Source organism: Centroberyx affinis, unplaced genomic scaffold (genome assembly GCF_046629955.1).
Source record: "Centroberyx affinis isolate AG114_WGS23_722 - 3 ecotype Tasmania unplaced genomic scaffold, CSIRO-AGI_Caff_v1 ptg000046l_1, whole genome shotgun sequence".
Classification (NCBI taxonomy): Eukaryota; Metazoa; Chordata; class Actinopteri; order Beryciformes; family Berycidae; genus Centroberyx; species Centroberyx affinis.
Window position 1 is genome coordinate 126,466 of NW_027278759.1, and position 17,825 is coordinate 144,290.

General features: G+C 42.6%; 1 protein-coding gene across 1 annotated transcript; it reads right to left on the reverse strand.

The window, feature by feature from the left end:
* Positions 1–2,153: 2,153 nt before the first annotated feature.
* snx27a (sorting nexin 27a) lies at positions 2,154–16,655 on the reverse strand. The gene is made up of 13 exons (XM_071518238.1): positions 16,282–16,655; positions 13,106–13,337; positions 12,624–12,816; positions 11,720–11,784; positions 11,247–11,351; positions 10,910–10,988; positions 10,437–10,600; positions 9,272–9,361; positions 8,801–8,950; positions 8,019–8,147; positions 7,682–7,741; positions 7,439–7,487; positions 2,154–6,346 (listed from the first exon to the last, which is right to left on the reverse strand). The coding sequence occupies exons 1-13, from the start codon at positions 16,590–16,592 to the stop codon at positions 6,276–6,278; spliced, it is 1,698 nt and encodes a 565-aa protein (XP_071374339.1). The 5' UTR covers positions 16,593–16,655; the 3' UTR covers positions 2,154–6,275.
* Between the last annotated feature and the right edge of the window lie 1,170 nt (positions 16,656–17,825).

Sequence of the window (17,825 nt, forward strand, 5' to 3'; positions counted from 1 at the left end):
ACTTCACCCTCTTTCAGCTGCAGGGTTTGGTGTGATCTCATCTCTCTTTCTCCACCAGCCCGTCTCTCCTCTCCTCTCTCCAGAGAATGTTGCAATTCAATGCAATTCAAATGGGTGAAGTAAAATGAGAAAAACAAATAAACCATGTAAAGGCAATCCGGGGCATGCATGCATAAACGGTGTTGATTTGAAACCACAATGCCTCTTAAGTCATAGATGAAGTTTTTTTTTTGCTGTATAACATTATTAGAGATTGTAGAGCAGTATTTTATGTATACAGCCCACAAACACAAAAAAAGCAATCTGCTTGGCTGCTTGGCACGGTGAATAAGAAAACTAGAAAAGAAAGACAAATAACAAATCCAACAAAAAAGACCAAAGTGGCCTCTGTGTAAAATTGGAAATAGTATGTAAGAGAAACAGCTGCACTGTTTTCACTGAATCCTCAACCCAAGTGGCCTAGATTGCATGTCCATTAGATAACCAGCTGCTCTGAGGGTCTGAGGGCATTATCCCAACCTGGCTGGTTAAAATAGGGCACCTGGTCGGCAGAGGAGTGCTCTTATTAAACAACACTAGAGGGTTCGCTTGCTTGTGCCAGTAAATGTCAAACTATAAAATCAGTGGCTATAGAACGAAACCCCCCCGCTGCCGTCTTAGAGCAGCAAAAATATACTTTCTCCAAATTAGACGTAGGAAAAATGGAAACTGAGGGAAAGTGGTGAAGTCAGGATGGCAACCTGCAGTCAGCATATAGTGACCACGTGAGACGGCTCTAATGAGATGAGTATTTTCACCTCAGTAGTGCCAATGCACACAACATTTTATGGGCTCGGTTCCACGGGCTGCATTAAGAGGCCTTGTGTTTTTTTTTTTTTGAGTTTTCCCCCCGCAGACTGCGCTCGCTCCTGCTGGGTTCTGGGGGGTTGAGCAGCACAGTGGACAATATAAAGATCTGTGCAGCATGTGACCATCAAAATGTCATTGTGCCCATTATTCTGGCAGACGAACGAGCCTGTGGATCTTTTATAAGCGACCATGCTCCCTGCCATGGAACCCTTTTATGTACAGCGCTGTTCCCTTTCCTGCAGACCTGGGAGTGCTTTCAGGCAGGAAATCTGAATTTTTTAAAAAGTGTGTGGACAGTAACTGATCAGCAGCAGCATTGCAGAGGCAGAGGCAGAGAATAAAGCACATACCACAGCCATCCACAAATAAGCTGTCTACTAATCGCGCCTCAAGCACAATATATCTTTGGTCGGCTCCAGTCTGCTCTGTCATTTGTAACTCCAGTAAATCCCCAAGAGAGGGGCATCATGTTTTCTATTCATCGCAGACCTTTTTAAGGTGCTAAGGAGGAATACTGAAGGGATAGTGAAATGATTCCTGCCAGCAAACTGTCACATCTGTTCCTTATCTCCATCTGCTCTCCGTCACTTCTCATCCAGCAAGCTGTTAAATGTAGATAATGTAGTTAAATGTTAGGGGGGGGGGAAAAATAAAAATGACTGCCGCCTCAACTTCAACCCCTACTGAGCCAAAGGACTTTGCTCTGAATTTAGCATTACCTTTTACTTTACCACTAGTGACTCATTATGAATTGCATTTGCATAAACGCCTCCCACACACACACACACACACGATACACTGCATCTCACCAAAGGGAGGATAAGGGAATGAATGAGTGCATGAATGAGACCAAACCATCACCTTGCCTGGCAGTCAGAAAACACACAGTATATCACTAATTAAAGCAAATTATTCACTACGGTTTTAGCGTTTTTAACTAATTCAGTTAAAAACAAACAACCATACATTAAAAGCCTATTTACTGTTTGGTTTTCCTTCAAGAGGTGAACTGGTCCCGGATGAGCACTGCTGTTGCTTTATTGCTGCACATCTTCAGCGGTGGATATTCCTGACAGCAGCCAGGTCCCACTGGACAGCAGCAGGATCCATACATTGATAAGCACCAGCTGAGTGCTTTATCAATATGACAGCTGGTAACAAGCCCTCTAAAAGCTAATTGAGGTAATCGCCAACATCCTAATCAGAATGCAAGAAAACGAGTCTGCAGTTCATTTTATGTCCAAGGGAGGATAAATAAATAAATGCAGATCGAACAATGTGCCAGTCTATCAGCATTTTTTCCCAATATATAACTTTATTTAAAATAATGTTACAATTTATTACTCTACACAACATTTTCAAACCTTTTTTTTCCTTTTTCTTACATTGGTTAGTAAACCTTCATTTGTTTTTCAGATATAAAACTCTCCATTTTGTAGTTCTGCATCAGTTGTTAATTCATGTCTTTAGACTGTTGAATAAATGCGACACGGCTTCTCTTTTATATAGCTCGTCTCAATGTGTAGTTAGCTAATCCTTCCCCATACAGCCATTCCCCCACACACAAAATTAATGATCGACAGTGGCCTTAACGCATTACACTATAATTTCCCCTATCTTTATAATTTCTGCTGAAATAAATTAAAGTTTTGAGTTGGAGAAACAAGAGTGCATTTTGTCCAAAAGGATATATTCTTTTTTTTTTTTTTTAACAATAATTTACAAGTTATGCTGAAGACAGACAAACAAGGCTTAGGTTTTTAAATCAATGTCACTGCCTACTTGCCATGGAAAAGCCCTGTGTCTCTGAGCAAGGAACAGAAATTAATTACATATCTATACAAAGGCTAACACTTTATTATTTTATTTTTTTTAAACAGCACTTCACCCTCCATGTTAGTCATGTGTGACGCATCAGCTCAAATGGGGAAAAAGCCTGGTGGCATTAATGCCGTCCAAGCTGGATGTGCGTTCAAAGAGTTTGAGGAACATCAAGTCTACACAAAAGCTGATTAGATTAATGTGGTGGCTGACTGAACGAGCAGTGTCGAGCTGAGACTGACACCAGTTAACACGCTGAAACGGGACACTTGAAATACATTCCTCTTTTTTTCGGGAAAAACAACACTTGCTTACAAGCCTCGGTCCACAGTAAAAAGCGTCTCAAACACAAACGCAGGTGGACAGGAGCGTACATTGAAAAACATGACGTGCTTCTTAACATCCCTGCTTGTACCAAACATTGTTACTATGACAATAACCCGCTGATGACACATCTGACAGTACACACACCTGCCTGTGACTGCTAATGAGAGTGAGCGTAAAGACAAGGGACGCACAAACCAAAAAAGCGCTCTCTTCTATTGCCTATTCACAGTAGCACGAGCCAGAGGGACAGAAAACAAACACCAAATAGTAAAAAAAAAAACAAAAAAAAAACAAAACACTGCTTTGAATACATTATTATTAGGAGTGAGTCAGTCGATCGACGCGAGGAACAGAGGCTGTACTGAGCATGGAGAGCCGACGTGGTGCTGCCAAGGCAACCGCATCCCCTCGTGATGATGGGAGACCAACCTGGTATAGGAGCAGAGGATAGCCGAGCCAGCCAACACACACACACACACACACACACACAAAAAGCACTATCTCTATCTCTCTCCCTATGACATACAAAAAACCCAAAAAAAAACACGTCATGGTTGAGCACCTTCAATTCTTAGGTCATCCATCTCTAAATTGGCTATTACTTCGCCTGTCAGAATGACTGTCCAGCTATCCAACTGCACCTTACACAAACAGCGCTTATTTCACAATGCAGCCATCTGTAGTGTGTGTGAGAAACGGACAGCATGCTACTATAGTATAGTATGTATTGCTATATCGTCTGGCCGAGGCCTTTCCTCAGAGGAAACAATCGATGATGGAATAACAAAATATCTTGTGATCAGCTATACTTGGGTAAAAAAAAAAAAAAATCCCCTCCAACCACAGGGAGAGAAGACAGGGGAAGAGGAGGGAGGGCTGTGTGTGTGTGTGTTATGTTAAAAGAGCATGTGCGAGGCTGTGTGTGTTTGCTAGAGGAAGGGAAATGTCTCCCATTTATCTCTATCTGTCCACCGTCTCCACTGTCATGCAAACACAAAGCCCAATCTTCATCTACTGGCTCTCACACCGACAGCTCATCACACATGTCCAATCAGAGTCTAACACCTTATCAGCAATGTCAAACGCAGACACACACACACACCAACATCCTCCAAGGTTATTATAACTAACTCATAATAACACTATGACTAAACCTAGTCATGAAATAAAACGTTTTATCTGAAACCAAAACTGTACTGTAAGAAAAAATTATTCCAACTATAGAGAAAGTTGAATATGTGCGTCCAAAATTGATGTAAATAAAAAAAAAAATTAATCTGAATTATTCTCTCTCTCTGTTATTTCAGTTTTTTGGTCAATGCCTGAATGAAGAAAGTAGGAGATCCATCTAGTAATGAATCAGCCAAGATAAACTAATAGCCCTTTGTGGGATAAGTAAAGCTCTATTGAATTAAATGGAAATCAATACATTTACATACACTATATCCATCCAGAGACTATTTTCTTTCAGTATGTAGGCCTAATGCACATCCAATACACTCCACACAGGCATGACTGATGAAAAAACAAAGTTAAACTGAGGATAAAATCTAAAATTGAAGGTTTATAGAGAGCAAAAACCTGGCATCTTTGTGAAAAATAACTGAAACTAAATAAAATGACACTCAAGAAGACAGAAATTAATGTAAACCATAAAACTACCACAACCCTGACACACACACACACAGCTAATACTGTATCCTTTTAGGCTCAGTGAGGGACAAACAGCCACCTGCATTCCCGTCTACGCTGTAGGCTGTGGCCTCTGTCACACCAGTTAATGCACCGTCAACTCTCTAAACAACACACACACACACACTCACACACACGCATGCCATCTGTCCTCCTGACACGGTTAATAGACAAACTGCAGAGGAGTGATACTTGGTGGTGAGTTACAGAGCCCGGGGGAGCACTCTCCAAGAAGCTCCTAAAAGATCCCTCTCTTTTTGCTCAATACTTACATTTAAAAGGCCTCTTACACTCTACTGCTCTCTGCTGCCTGTTCGGAGAACTGCAACTCAACAGAACGTACACATAAAACTCTCTCGTCCTCATACCCTCAATCTGTCTGCCAAATGCCCCATACAGAACTCGTGGCGTTTCAGGGACGTCAAAGCCTTGTCCCACGACTTTTTGTTCAAGAGGTCACCCCCTCTCTCCCTCCTCCTCCCGTACATGGAGTTGATGGAAGACAGCGCTTTTGACAGAACACCACTTCCTCTCAACTTCAGAGCTCTGCTGAATCACCACAATAAAACACGTCCGAGGGGAATAAATACCCATACTGTTGGTGGTCGACTGCCAACAGGCGTCCATCTGGACTAGTGTACGTTAGACCAGTAAGACAAGGTGAAAAATGGAGAGTAGATGGAGCAGCCTGAATGCAATTCAGTTAGCGTTTCATTCCGTTAGATCAAGAAAACAATTATCGTAGCTCTTATATTAATCTCTACATTATCATAAGTAAGATTGTTAAACATAGACATAATTATGAACACATGTTCCCCTTATCAGTTTCCAGTAAGTTACACTTGTGTTGCCTTTGCTTTTTGACAGACAGAATACTTCTGAACCCATAGACGGAAAACATAACCTTTGTGTTAATGTCCAGCATCAGTGTAAAGCATGTTTTGCTTTCCTTCTATATCACTGCCTGTGAAAGTAGTGAAAACCCCCTTTTCCTTTATCCCTCCCCACCCCTCTTCTTCTCCTCGACTCCAGCATCTCATGTCAGTTCAGTAGACCAGAGGCACACTGAAGTGTTTGGCCCAAACCGATAGTGTTGCAGAACCGGCCGTCACAATCGCACTGCAGTTGTCAGCTCCCTCACCAGGTGGCTTTTCGTTGGCTGGCCGCGTCATCAAGGTGCTCCGTCTGTGCAAATGGTGTCGCAGCGCTGCCGTAACCATGGCCAATCACACGCTGTATTGTTGCATCTCATCAACCAGTAGGGTCGCAGGATTCTCTAGTGTCCTGCCCGACATCTGAGGGCTGATGCATGGAGGAAAACAGTAGACACGCTATGGACATCTAGTAAATGACATGAAAGTTTGTTTTTGTTTATTTTCCTTCATTGCTTTTCCTGCTGTGTGTATCCCTGGGTTTGGTGTGTGTGTGTGACTTTCCCAATTTCCCAAATTGGTCACTTCCAGTTTGTTTCGGGGCATGGATCGCCTCAGTCTGTCACTCAGTTCTGTGTTTGTCGATGGGCACTCTCTGGGGTGGCTGTGATGATGTGAGTGGACCAATTCTAGTTAGGATGATGACCGTGGTTTTTAGGAGGTTGCAATCTCGCCCCCTAGGTGGCGCCATCCCTTCTGCTGCGTCTCCAGAGGAGGCAGAAACTCTGCAACACAGAGAGACGGTTCAGGGGATGAAACTGAATGGCCATCTCTCTTTGTGCGTCATGTGGCTTATGAAAATGCAGGCACAACACAACACAATTCAGTAGAATGTCAATATGTCTCCACATCAGCAAGACAAATTTCCTGTGTATTTACTGTGCTTCAATTAGTGGTTTTGATTCTACTTGTCACTCTGCAGCATGTCGAAGCCCTGGCCTTCTATCTGTATGCTTCTGCTGTCCTCAGTCTTTGCCGTTCAGAGTTGTTCATTATCTCTCTCTGCTGAACATAATGCCATTACTGTTCCTGTGACTCCCAAGGTTGTTCATTCATTCTCATACCTCGCAGTCATTTGTTCACATGCTTTTGTCACTGTTCTCACGGTGTCTTGCGTGGGGCAAATAGCTCTCAACTTCTAACGTGTTAGTCTACTGGAAATGGCCTTGATAGCAAGTCACGTGTTTCTCTTTTGACTGTTTTTTCCCCCTTTATGCACAAATATACCTGACCATGTCTTCTCACAGATATCATGAATATTGGCCTTGGAAGAGAATTTACTCTATCCTATTATATGTGATATATTGTGAGGCTGGGGTGAATTGTCTAAGAAATGCAACCTTTGTTCTGCCTTGTTATTTCCCCTTGACTTTGTTCAATGACTCATAATGCAGAAGGTCACAAAAAGACTGCATGGAAAAGACAATAAAGCAATCCAACTGTGAATGCAACCTTTGTGTTGGACAGTTAGTGTCCAACACAGTGTTACTTATGAACTAGTAAAAGCTTTATATACATTTCTTCTTTTCCTACACAGATGGAAGGTAGTTTACTTTGAAATCCTCTAGCTCTGTTCCCCACACACTGGGAGCTGTGGGCTGTGAAGAGTTAAGTTTTGGCTGTCGGACAGGGAATTTCCGCATAATATATTGCACTTGGTGGATGCTTTTATCCAAAGCACCGCACAGTACCATGACTGAGTTGCCCCAATTCGAATCTAACCTCTAACTCTGGCAGTGCTGGTGATACGTTTTATCCATGGAGCTACACAGAATGTTACTGTTTTTATGAAGGACAAAAAAATACTTGCTGCTTACCACTGTTACTGCAGTTCTTGTTGTCTTTGTCAGATGCCTCTTCCTCAACCTTATATAAGATAGAAAGAAAAGAAATGAATACATAGGAATCATAAAATAACCATTTTAAACAAAACAACTGAAGAAAACATGCAAAAAATTGTGCTTCAATAGATAAACCTATAGTGAGCTAGGCTAGGAATTTCAAACTTGGTATGGAGTTATGTGCTTCCAAGAATGGAAAAGGAAAGGTGTGGTCTGTACCTGTTTCCTCCACTTCAGCTCACAAAAGACCCGCTCAAAGCACTCGTGCATGTAGTTAAACTGGGAGAAAAAGCAAACAAAAACTCAGTACAGTCTTACAATACAGCACAACCACCCAGTAAAATGACTGTGACCAGTTATTATTACTCTGTTATCTTTGATTCCTCTTACTCCTGCTTTAAGAACATGTGATTGGCATTGTGTTGACTTTATTAATTCATGCCCGTAGCACATCTGAATCTGAGCGGAATTTTATGGCAACCTCCACTTTCAAAATTGCGATAAAAACGCTGCAAAACATTTCAGGCAGCATTGTACGACATGTGTGCAGACTCACATATGGGGTGAAGATCTTGACCCAGCGAGGTTTCTTCTCTCCCCTGGCGTACTCAAAGCAGAAGGCCATGCCCTCCTCGTCTGTGTCCCAGCGCTGCATCTCCCCCCACTCAAAAGCTATCACCTGGTTCTGAGGGTGGGACAGAGTTGACATGATTATTTACACATCCCACATCTGCAGCAATACACAGATACATACCATACATACCTCTGCACACGCAACCAAGCATGCGTGCACACTTAGGCATGTCTGTACTCCCCCCCTCTCTCTCCCCTCCCCCTCTCTTTCTCTCCCTCCCAGACCAATGATGTCCACTAGGGATGGGCCAATATGCTTATCTCACGATGCGATTCGATATGCGATATGGGATTCACGATTCAATACAGTCACGATATGATAACAGATAATCAAATTTCAATGCCTACAAAGTATGACTGTGCAGAATTATATGCAGAATTATGTTTATTTTTGAGTCACAAATCTTTCTGGCTTGCTAGAATGTAAACAACAATTTAAAAATGTAATTACAAAGTGCAAATAATATAATTTGGATGGAGAGCTTGTGAAACTGTGATGGTCAAACCATCTAATTTATGATTACTACAGCAGAATAAAATGGAGCTAATACTGTGATTCATTTTTCTGCCCCACTATACATATTGTCACATTTTTGTATTGCAATATATTGATTTTTTTTTCAAGTTCCTCATCAACATCCATTCTCATACTTTTGCACTCTCTCACACAAGCATACATACACACACACAAACACACACACACACCTCCAGCGTGCCGTCCTCGGTGCAAGCGTGCAGCTTGAAATGATGGATGCTGATTGCTGTGATAACGTGTCCCTTCCTCCTGGAGTCGCAGGAGCAGTGGGGGAACATCACCTCGTTGTAGCCCTCACATGACCGCAAGAGGCTCAGGTACTAAGAGACAGAAGAGCGTGGGGGCACACACATCAATGCCGTCTTTACATTCATCCAAATAAAGTGTAACCAAGTTCTAGAATAAACACTGACACACACACACACGCTACTTTCTTTCAATATTGTTGCAGATTCAATGCAACTTCAGTGGCTCTATCTTATTTTATACCATTGAGTGCCTTTATTCTGAAATGTGAAAGGCTTTCTGATTATTTTGTCCGTTTTTATTTGGTAACGTATTGGTGATGGCTCTGGTAGGGAGGCTAGAAGTGCAGTCGTCCCAATCCCCCGCCTGAACAAAGACTGGACTGTGGGACTGACCGTGGCCATCTTGCGCTGCTCTGCCAGTTTCTGCAGCTGGTAGGATTTGTCCTCCGTTTTTATGAATCCCTTCTTCACATCATCCAATGCCTGGACACACAGAGAGAGGGAGTGGGGGGAGGGGAGATAGCATGTCGGGATGAACCAATACCACTTTTTCCACTGCCAATACAGAGAACTCTAAACTTTACCAAGCACAGATGTGATGAATTAATCTTAATGAACAAGAGCTTAATGAACAAGAACTTGCACTTCTACTGTTTGGGGTCACTGAACAAAAATGATTGAAATAAAAATTAGTCCCTTTTCATCCATGAGATTTAACAGAAAGATATCTTCCTTGGGAAACTGAGATCACTCAAAGACTGCAATAATCTCTTATATACATTTTTGCATACAAATGTATTCTGGCATGTTTACCATGAGGGGAAGCATCTACATGTGCTGACGTCACCAAGAGAAATCATTTTCATTAGGTCCTTGTTGAACTGCGCATGCCTGAAATGCCTGTGGTAGTAACCTTCATTGGCCAGCTAATGGCCTGAAGGTTACGGCTGCTGCTATACCTATTGTTCACTGTATTTACACTGGAAGATTGCTTTTTCCAGTTTCACAATTTAAATTGCTTGTGGAAGCGTTTTGCTAGCTGGTAGAAGATTCATCTCAAGTTCCCTGGTTTCCTGATAAGGTAAGTGGTGGCATTTTAAACACCTAGCAAGTATTTAACTAGCGCTAAGCTAGATTTCACTTGATTAAATGTCACATTGTCCTGCTTTGAAGCTCCACTGAAAGTGTTGCAATTAGATTCTGTAATGATGAGTGAATGTGTGCATGTTTACACTGACTGTAGATATGTTCAAAAGCTAGCCTCAGATAAAAATAGATTTATAATGGTCACTGTTGTGATGCAAAATTCAATTACTTTTCCATGACAATGGCAGAGCATTTCCATGACACAAAACGTTAAAAGATTCCAGGTATGTTAGTGTTGTTTTTCAGGTCAGAAAATGGGAAACAAAGTTAAAAAAACCCCAACCTACATTCCTGTAGACATCTAATTTTCTGTTATATTCCCATAAAGTCCATGGCTTCGGGAACATAAATCTGAAATTTCAATGATACTCCAGTTATTCCATGGCAAGTCAGAATCTATTATTGTCATTACCTGGTGGAAGCAGTAGTGCAAGGCCAGGGGGTTGTCTCTGAGCAACTCCTCCTCCTGGGAGCTGAACAGCCATTTACGGAGTGCCAGGCAGGTCCCCGGCACTGCCGAGGTATAGTTCTGCACATAAAGCTTGTGGGGGAACTCATTAGGCGCCAGCTTCCGCACTGGAAAAGAGAAAAGCGATGAGGAGAAAGATGAGGAGAGGGATGAAGAGCAGGGGGGGATACAGTTATTAGTTATTAGTCATCAACTCCAAATCCTTCACTGTACCAATTAGCTACCCTTGCTGCCCACTGATACACACAAACACACCCTCAGGTCCAATGCATTAAACAAACCATTGTGGCTGGCAGAGGTCTTTGTTTAGAGTAATACTGATCATGTGATGAAGAGTCACCCAGGAGAGGACTTTTAACTTACACGTGATAGCATGTGAGAAACTCATGAAAAATAGACAAATGCACAGTTCTTACCAAAGGAGTGGTTGATGACTTCAAAAAGGGCAAAGTAACTGGCCATAATACTGTCCATTCCAACCTTCATCACTAATGCCTGCAGGAATAGGAGTAGAAATTAGGACAGTGTTGGCTATTAAAAAACAAACACACAAATAGAGTTGAGGAATTTCTACTGCATCATTGTGTGAAAGTATTTCATTCTTTTAAATAGTCTTTGTTTATTAGTTTTACTGCATTTTTTATTTCAGTATGTGTCATATGTCGAAAGACTGAGGCATTATATACTTCCATGACAATATAGTCCAAGCAGATGGTGATACAAAATCTAGGCCTAGTGTCAGTCATGTGGTACCTGGTAGACTTGGTCTGTGGTGCTGTTCTTGCGAACTCTGACAGAGATGGTGGTCTTGTCTGGCAGGGCTATCCGCAGTTCTACATCTGTCACCCCATTGTAGTTCTGCACAGGAAAGCAAAATATGATGAGAACAATTGTGTGTGTGTGCGTGCATAAATGAGCTTATTTCGAATTAAGTACTTCTAGATAGTCAAAATACACAAGCAAGACATAGCTATACCAGCTATTGTAATTTCCAAAATGCAAGTGAGTGGGGGGTTTTTTTGACTAGGGGGAAGGGCATTTCAGACAATGTATTATATAAGATATTCTGGTGCTCTGCTGATTCCCTAGCTTACAAGGTTACAAAGAAAAATTTCAAAGAATCCATTACAATCCATACTACAACAGCAGAAGTTATTTTACAAATGTCAGTGTCGTGCAGTCCTAGAATAGTGAAGTAATAGCACTACATAGACAAAATGACATACCTCATCTGATTCAGAGAGGAACTCCTGCATGATGTCACTCTCCCCAATCACCCGCACAGAACACACTAGAGAGAGAAAGAGGATGATGGAGAGAAAGGGGGGAGGTCAAAATAAAGCAATTAAAGAGAGGAGAGAAAATGTCACGTTCCCTGTATCTTCTGTGCTCACATTTAGCTTCCATTGGTTGTACTGCTAAAGTCTGACAGGGTGTGCAGGTATTCCAGACAGTCCAGCACAGTCACACAGATACTGCAGTTCTTCAGATACTCACGAGACTCCTCTCTCTCTCTCGCCCTCCCCCTCTCCCTGCCTCCCTCAACAGGATTGTGACACAGTTGCTCTCTCACTTCTTCAAACTGTGATTTATGTACTTCCCTGTACAATGTCCAAATTATTTCATATGCACTGCAGACTATCAACACCTGTGCTTGGCCTCTTCTCCACACTCAAAGTGAAATAAAAGTGATGGTTAACTACACTCTAACTATACATTAAATTATTTCTCCTTTTGTTAGGCTATAGACTGTGGTGCTTGAGTTTTAGTGTCTTTAAAAGATGTCTGTCTCATTCGGCCCTGAAAGACAATTGCCTATTCTCCAACCCCTCCTTATTTATACCAAGCAAATATTTCTTCCATCTCATTTTGTCATAGAAACTTGATCATTTGATCATCTACATTTTGGCCTCACCTTTCTCCAGGTAATCCTGTCTCCCTTACATTATCCTCCTATTCAATTTTTGTAACCACAACCATTCTCCTCCCCTTTCTATCCCTTCCACCCCTGCTTCCTTCCCCCGTATCCTCATCCAGGCATAGAAATATGGATTTCGGAGCCCCCCCCCCCCTTCAAATTCTGGCTTAGAAAAAAACACGCATGCTTGTGACGATCCCACATCAGCTCACCTCTCTCAAGGTACTCCTCCAGGCCTCTACGCCGAGCATCCAGCTGCTGTTCAGAAAGGGAGAAGGGCCATTTGCCAGGCAGCTTGGGGAAGCTGTAGGTGGAAAACTCCCTCTTTAGGTTCTGGTGCAGGATGGCAAACTCCCGGTAGCGCTTTGAGCACAGCTGTCTGCCTGACATGTACACGTTGTACACCTATGGCCATGGACACAAAGACAGAACAGAGCCACCATATTGCATCAGAACAAATGGAGGGAATGAGAAGTTGTGGGGAGGATACAGACTTGATTTTGGACTATATGTAGGATTACTTTGATCATGGAAAACATGTGCAAGAGTTACAAGCGATTACAATACGCCGCAGAAAAACATCCCTGTGGACATTTTCTACCTCTAAAGGGAGAAATTGTGAGGGCAGCCATTTGAGACCATTTGTCCCTTTCAGGAAGAAAAAAGTAAACTCATTTGTCCATTCATTACTCACCACAAACCTCTCGGAGTGCTGCTCAACATGTTTGTAGGTGGGGATGGATATGGGCACGGCCTGCTTGTCACTGTAATCATAGGTGGGTTGGACCGAGCTGTCCTCCCCTCCTTCCAACCCATCAGCCTCCTGGGGTGGCACAGACAGCACGGCCAGAACCAGCTCCCTCTCCCCGGCCCGGATCAGGTCCACCACCTGCTTATGGGTGGCACCCTCCACGCTCACCCCATTACTGGAGGGAGAGGGACAGCAAGAGAAGGGTGAAGGGAGGGAAGGAGAGAGAGAGAGAAACTCAGCTTCATATTTTTTTTTATTTATAATTTGTTTGCTTTAAAGATGCAGTAAGTTTCCAGGGAAAACCACCGGTGGTTATTTGTTTGAGCAAATTGTCTCTGATGAGTTTGCCACCTACTGATCATCTGGTTAAACAACCTACAATACCTCCACAACAGTTCCACAGCCGTGATTAGCTACACCCACTGGAAGAGATTTAGAGGCTTCAAGCTGCATTTTTTCAGTGTATGACCCATAAACCAGAGTGTTTGACCATCACTACTTTGATATGCACAACCTGGGAATATTAAGGTATGCTGATCAGGGACCATCTTGTGTAGGAGAATTCACACTGAGCCTTGTACATGGGAATGTCTTATAGGCCATCACGTTATAACCTCATCAAAAGCAGGTGTGTTTACAATTACGCACTGACCTTGAACCCCAAGCAGAGCAGAGTTTGACCAGTCCTCTACCACTAGTCTAATGTGAAGGGGGTAGCCTATATGATGGATTTTTACAAAGGCATGTATTGATATCTCTTGATTCATAAGATTTTACAGATATTTCTATGCTTTAAAATGTTTGCAACTGCATCGCTGGTGGACATAAGAAGGCCATACTGATCGTAAATCTGTAATGACCCATTGATAAACGTGATCAATTTTATTATCATGCCTCTCTATGACCACAACAGTCTTTCCTTTGGTGCTGCGAGATGCCTCCCTCCTTAGCTTACTTTGCTGAGGCCAGATGGCTGCAGCATCAGGTGTCTCTGCTAATCTTCCTCTGAGAACCAAGGGGACAGAGGGAGGAAAGGAGGGAGTGAGCAAGAGTGCAAGCAAGGGTCTGTCTGCCATACGCTATGTTTCCATCATTGTTTATTAATTCATGTTGGTGTAATGCCTTACATGAAAGCGAGAGTGAGACAAGCAGGTGAAGAGAGGGTGGAAGAAAGTCAAGCCAACAATGACAGAGTGGGAGAAAGCTGGAGGGGAGCTTGTGCATCATGAGGACACAAGGTGACATGGGGACATTCCTGTGGGTTGTTGGACTGAACTGAAATGAAAGGGGGGCTGAACAGTAAGGTGGAGATAAAGGGAGATGTAGGCTATTGTTCTCATCACTGCTCTGATCTCATCATCCTCCTATTCGCCAAAACAAAAAAAGAGGGATCTCTGCCAGAATGCTGTCTCAGTTGCTAATCAGCAACAAAGGAGGTTGGTAGAATATGAATTAGGCTGATGAAATGAAGAGATATTAACACTGAAGCCTGATAAAACAGCAGGACATTGTCCTGTACATTCACCAAAATAGACTAGGTTAATTTCATTCCATTTTTACAAAAGGCGAGTCTGTAAACAAGCAGTTCTACACAGAGAGCACACTCTGACAGTAATCAATAGAGACAATCAATAGTGACTTAAACCAGCAAGAAATAGCATAGGCTAGCTAGTTATCACCACTCAAGCTGGGGTCATTCAGTTTTCTCGTTGATATAACTTTGAGCCTAAATGCTGACACATGTGAAATACCTAACCGGATGACTACACTTAAGTTTCTTGTTGTGAGTCTTGATTTTTTGAGAAATGGTCATGCTGGTTAATAAGTCACATGGAAACTACTGGTCAAGTCATATGACCAGAGAGGTTTAGCAATTCAAATAGGGAAAACACACTAAAACCTTTTCTGATGCCTCAGCAAGTTGGCTTTGCCAGCCAAGAGCCGTGTTCCTTGTTTTTTTCTTTCTCTTCTCCCTTACTCTAAGTTTCATCTGCGGTCACTTTCACAGTAACAACTTGGCCCATTCTCACTGCTCAATCTTCATCCTGACTTTAAAGCTTAGGCTAGGCCCCAAAATACATATGGACTTCTTAGAAAAATCTATGATGACTTCGTAGTGATATCATATAGTAATTTGTACATGTTAATATTTTGCTCTTAATGTGCTTTCCAACATTTGCTCTAAAGGTCAGGACTTATCTTAACAAATGATGGTTGAAGTGGAAGAATGTTTGACAATTTAGACAATTACACACTGAGACTGTGGCGTTATTCAGAGTTTACCTATATGGAAATATGAACTGAAAGAGGCTTTGTGGACATACTTCCTTTTACACTTAATTGTTATACGTTTACTAAGGGTTAAAGGCTTGAAAGGTATCAAAAGTTCAGTCTCTCCCCTGAGGGGTTTTGATTAAAATAGGCTTTTCCTGGCATGAGCTACTGGGCTTGCCAAAACACAAAGTACTTTTATAACATGTCTCCAGGGTCCAGTCATGCCTATCAACTCCACCCAAACACACTGATAGGAAAAAGGGCATAAACAATGGACAACACTAAAAACTGCCACATGTAAACAGCAAGCCTGACTTGAAGGCAATTTTGTCAAGCTGTCTGTCGCCAAGGCAAGAAGCACAGACACAAAGTGATGATAAACTTGGTGACAACACTGGCATCTACTGTCTTCAGGCAAGGCCAAAAGACGCATCTTAACTATTATGCATCGGAGAATTTAATGTCAACAAGGCTGTTATTTAAGTTACGTCCTCACATCCATGCTGGAGGCAGTCACTGCGCAAATAGGGCTAGCTAAATAACACGTTAGCTACCTAGCTAGCTAAAGCTAATCAGCATGCACAGGCTGTTTTCCAACTTATGCAAGCTGATTAGCTTGCTAGTTACAATAATACCATTAGCTAGGTAGCTAACGTTTCATACCGTTAACTTGTTGGACAAATATCTAGCTAACTGGGTAGTAAGTGGCAATTTTGTTGTCATAACAGACAAGTGACGTTTGTATTAAAGATGGCTAACAGACGTTTGTAATTGCAGAGGCTTGACACGGAGCTAAACCAGCTAGCTATCTGCTGGCTAACATGAACTGATGAAAGCTGACTTACACCTCAAGGATCCTGTCACCCTTTGATATGCCAGCTCGGTCTGCCGCTCCTCCGGGCAAAACAGCGCTGACATGCTGAAGAGGAGCATACAATTCCCCATTGATGCTTCGCAGTTGTCCTCCTTCGCTAACTTGACCGCGAACATTGAATCCATATCCCGACTCCGACTTCACAATCCTTACCACCCTTGGACCTGACGTCACCGTGGTTGCGTTCTGGCCTGCGGTACCGACTACCGAACCGACGACAGGTCCATTACGGGATGCCGAAGGGAGAGCCGACCGAGTTTCATCGCCTTCTACATCCGCCATCTTATACACAGGCCCTACCCCCCTCCAGTCGGTGTCTTCTAGCAAATTCAAAACAACACACGCTCTCTGTGTCCCTCAGTAGCTCCTACAGACCGACTCCGTTGTTGTTAACCCGCCCCTTGGTCGCGTCACGAGACACGGCTGCTCACACAACGTGGACTACCGGAGGCATCGCGGGAACACAGGCGGTCTAGTCTCCATAAACCCTAATCAGTGGTCCGATTTGGGGACTCCAGGGGTCCTTGGCAAAATGCGGAATAGCTGAATTTCACTAGCCTATATTTTAAATCACTACAAAATTATTCAAATTAGAAAATCATAAGAATGGCTCTTGACATCTATTATCTGCCACCTACCTTGTAGACAGTTACAGAATTCAAAACTAAATCAAGAAGAGCAAAAATCTTCCCACATGGAGGTCACTGGACAAAATCTTATCAACTGGGCTCTGTGGCCTAATATGTGTCTAGTTGTATTAGGGTTCATCACATAAAAACACTTTAAGACCCCCCAGTTATATAATTCAGTGGTTCTCAAATGGTTCCCAAAGTGGGAACATCCAGGGGTCCCTGAACAGGCCCCAGGGGTGAATGTAGCCTACTGTTTTGATTTTAGATTTCACGGTTCCTACTGGTATCTCCCCACCTACAATGCAGACAGTTATATAATTCTGTACCAAGTCATAGGCCTATATCTAAAAACAAATTGGGCTCCTTGGCAAAATCTTACCAAAGGGTGGTCCATCGATGAATACGTATATGGGGGTTCTTGACATGAAAAAGTGTGGGAACCAATTCAGAAACAAACTCTTTCTCTTTCAAATATTTCAAAACCAGATCTCTCTCTGGTAAGGCACACACACTCATTTATTTATTTAGACAGAAGATTGAAAGTAGCACAAACTCATTTTTTTTTTCATTTCTGATGGAAGATAATTGCCTTCCAGGATTTACCTGCTTCTTTTTGTTTTTCTCTTTCTCTCTCCCCACTCCCCTTTTTTCTCATGCAAGGAATGCCACACTGTCATTGTTTTAGTCTAGTTTTTTTTCATGATGGAAGACACCTGTTTCCATCTCTCTCTCTCTCTCTTTCTCCCTCTCTCTCTCTTTCTGTCTGTCTCCCCCCCCCTCTCTCTCTGTCTCCCCCCCCCTCTCTCTCACTCTCTCTCTCTCTCTCTCTCTCTCTCCCTGGATGGAGTTTAAGGAGGCCAAAAATGTTACAGAGATGTACTGT

Coding starts and splice junctions, on each gene's coding strand:
- snx27a (XM_071518238.1), bottom strand. CDS start 16,592: ATGGCGGATGTAGAAGGCGATGAAACTCGGTCGGCTCTCCCTTCGGCA. Junction 11,352..11,719: donor TCCTCTCTGAATCAGATGAG/GTATGTCATTTT, acceptor TTTCCTGTGCAG/AACTACAATGGGGTGACAGA. Junction 8,951..9,271: donor AGCAGCGCAAGATGGCCACG/GTCAGTCCCACA, acceptor TCTGTCTCTTAG/TACCTGAGCCTCTTGCGGTC.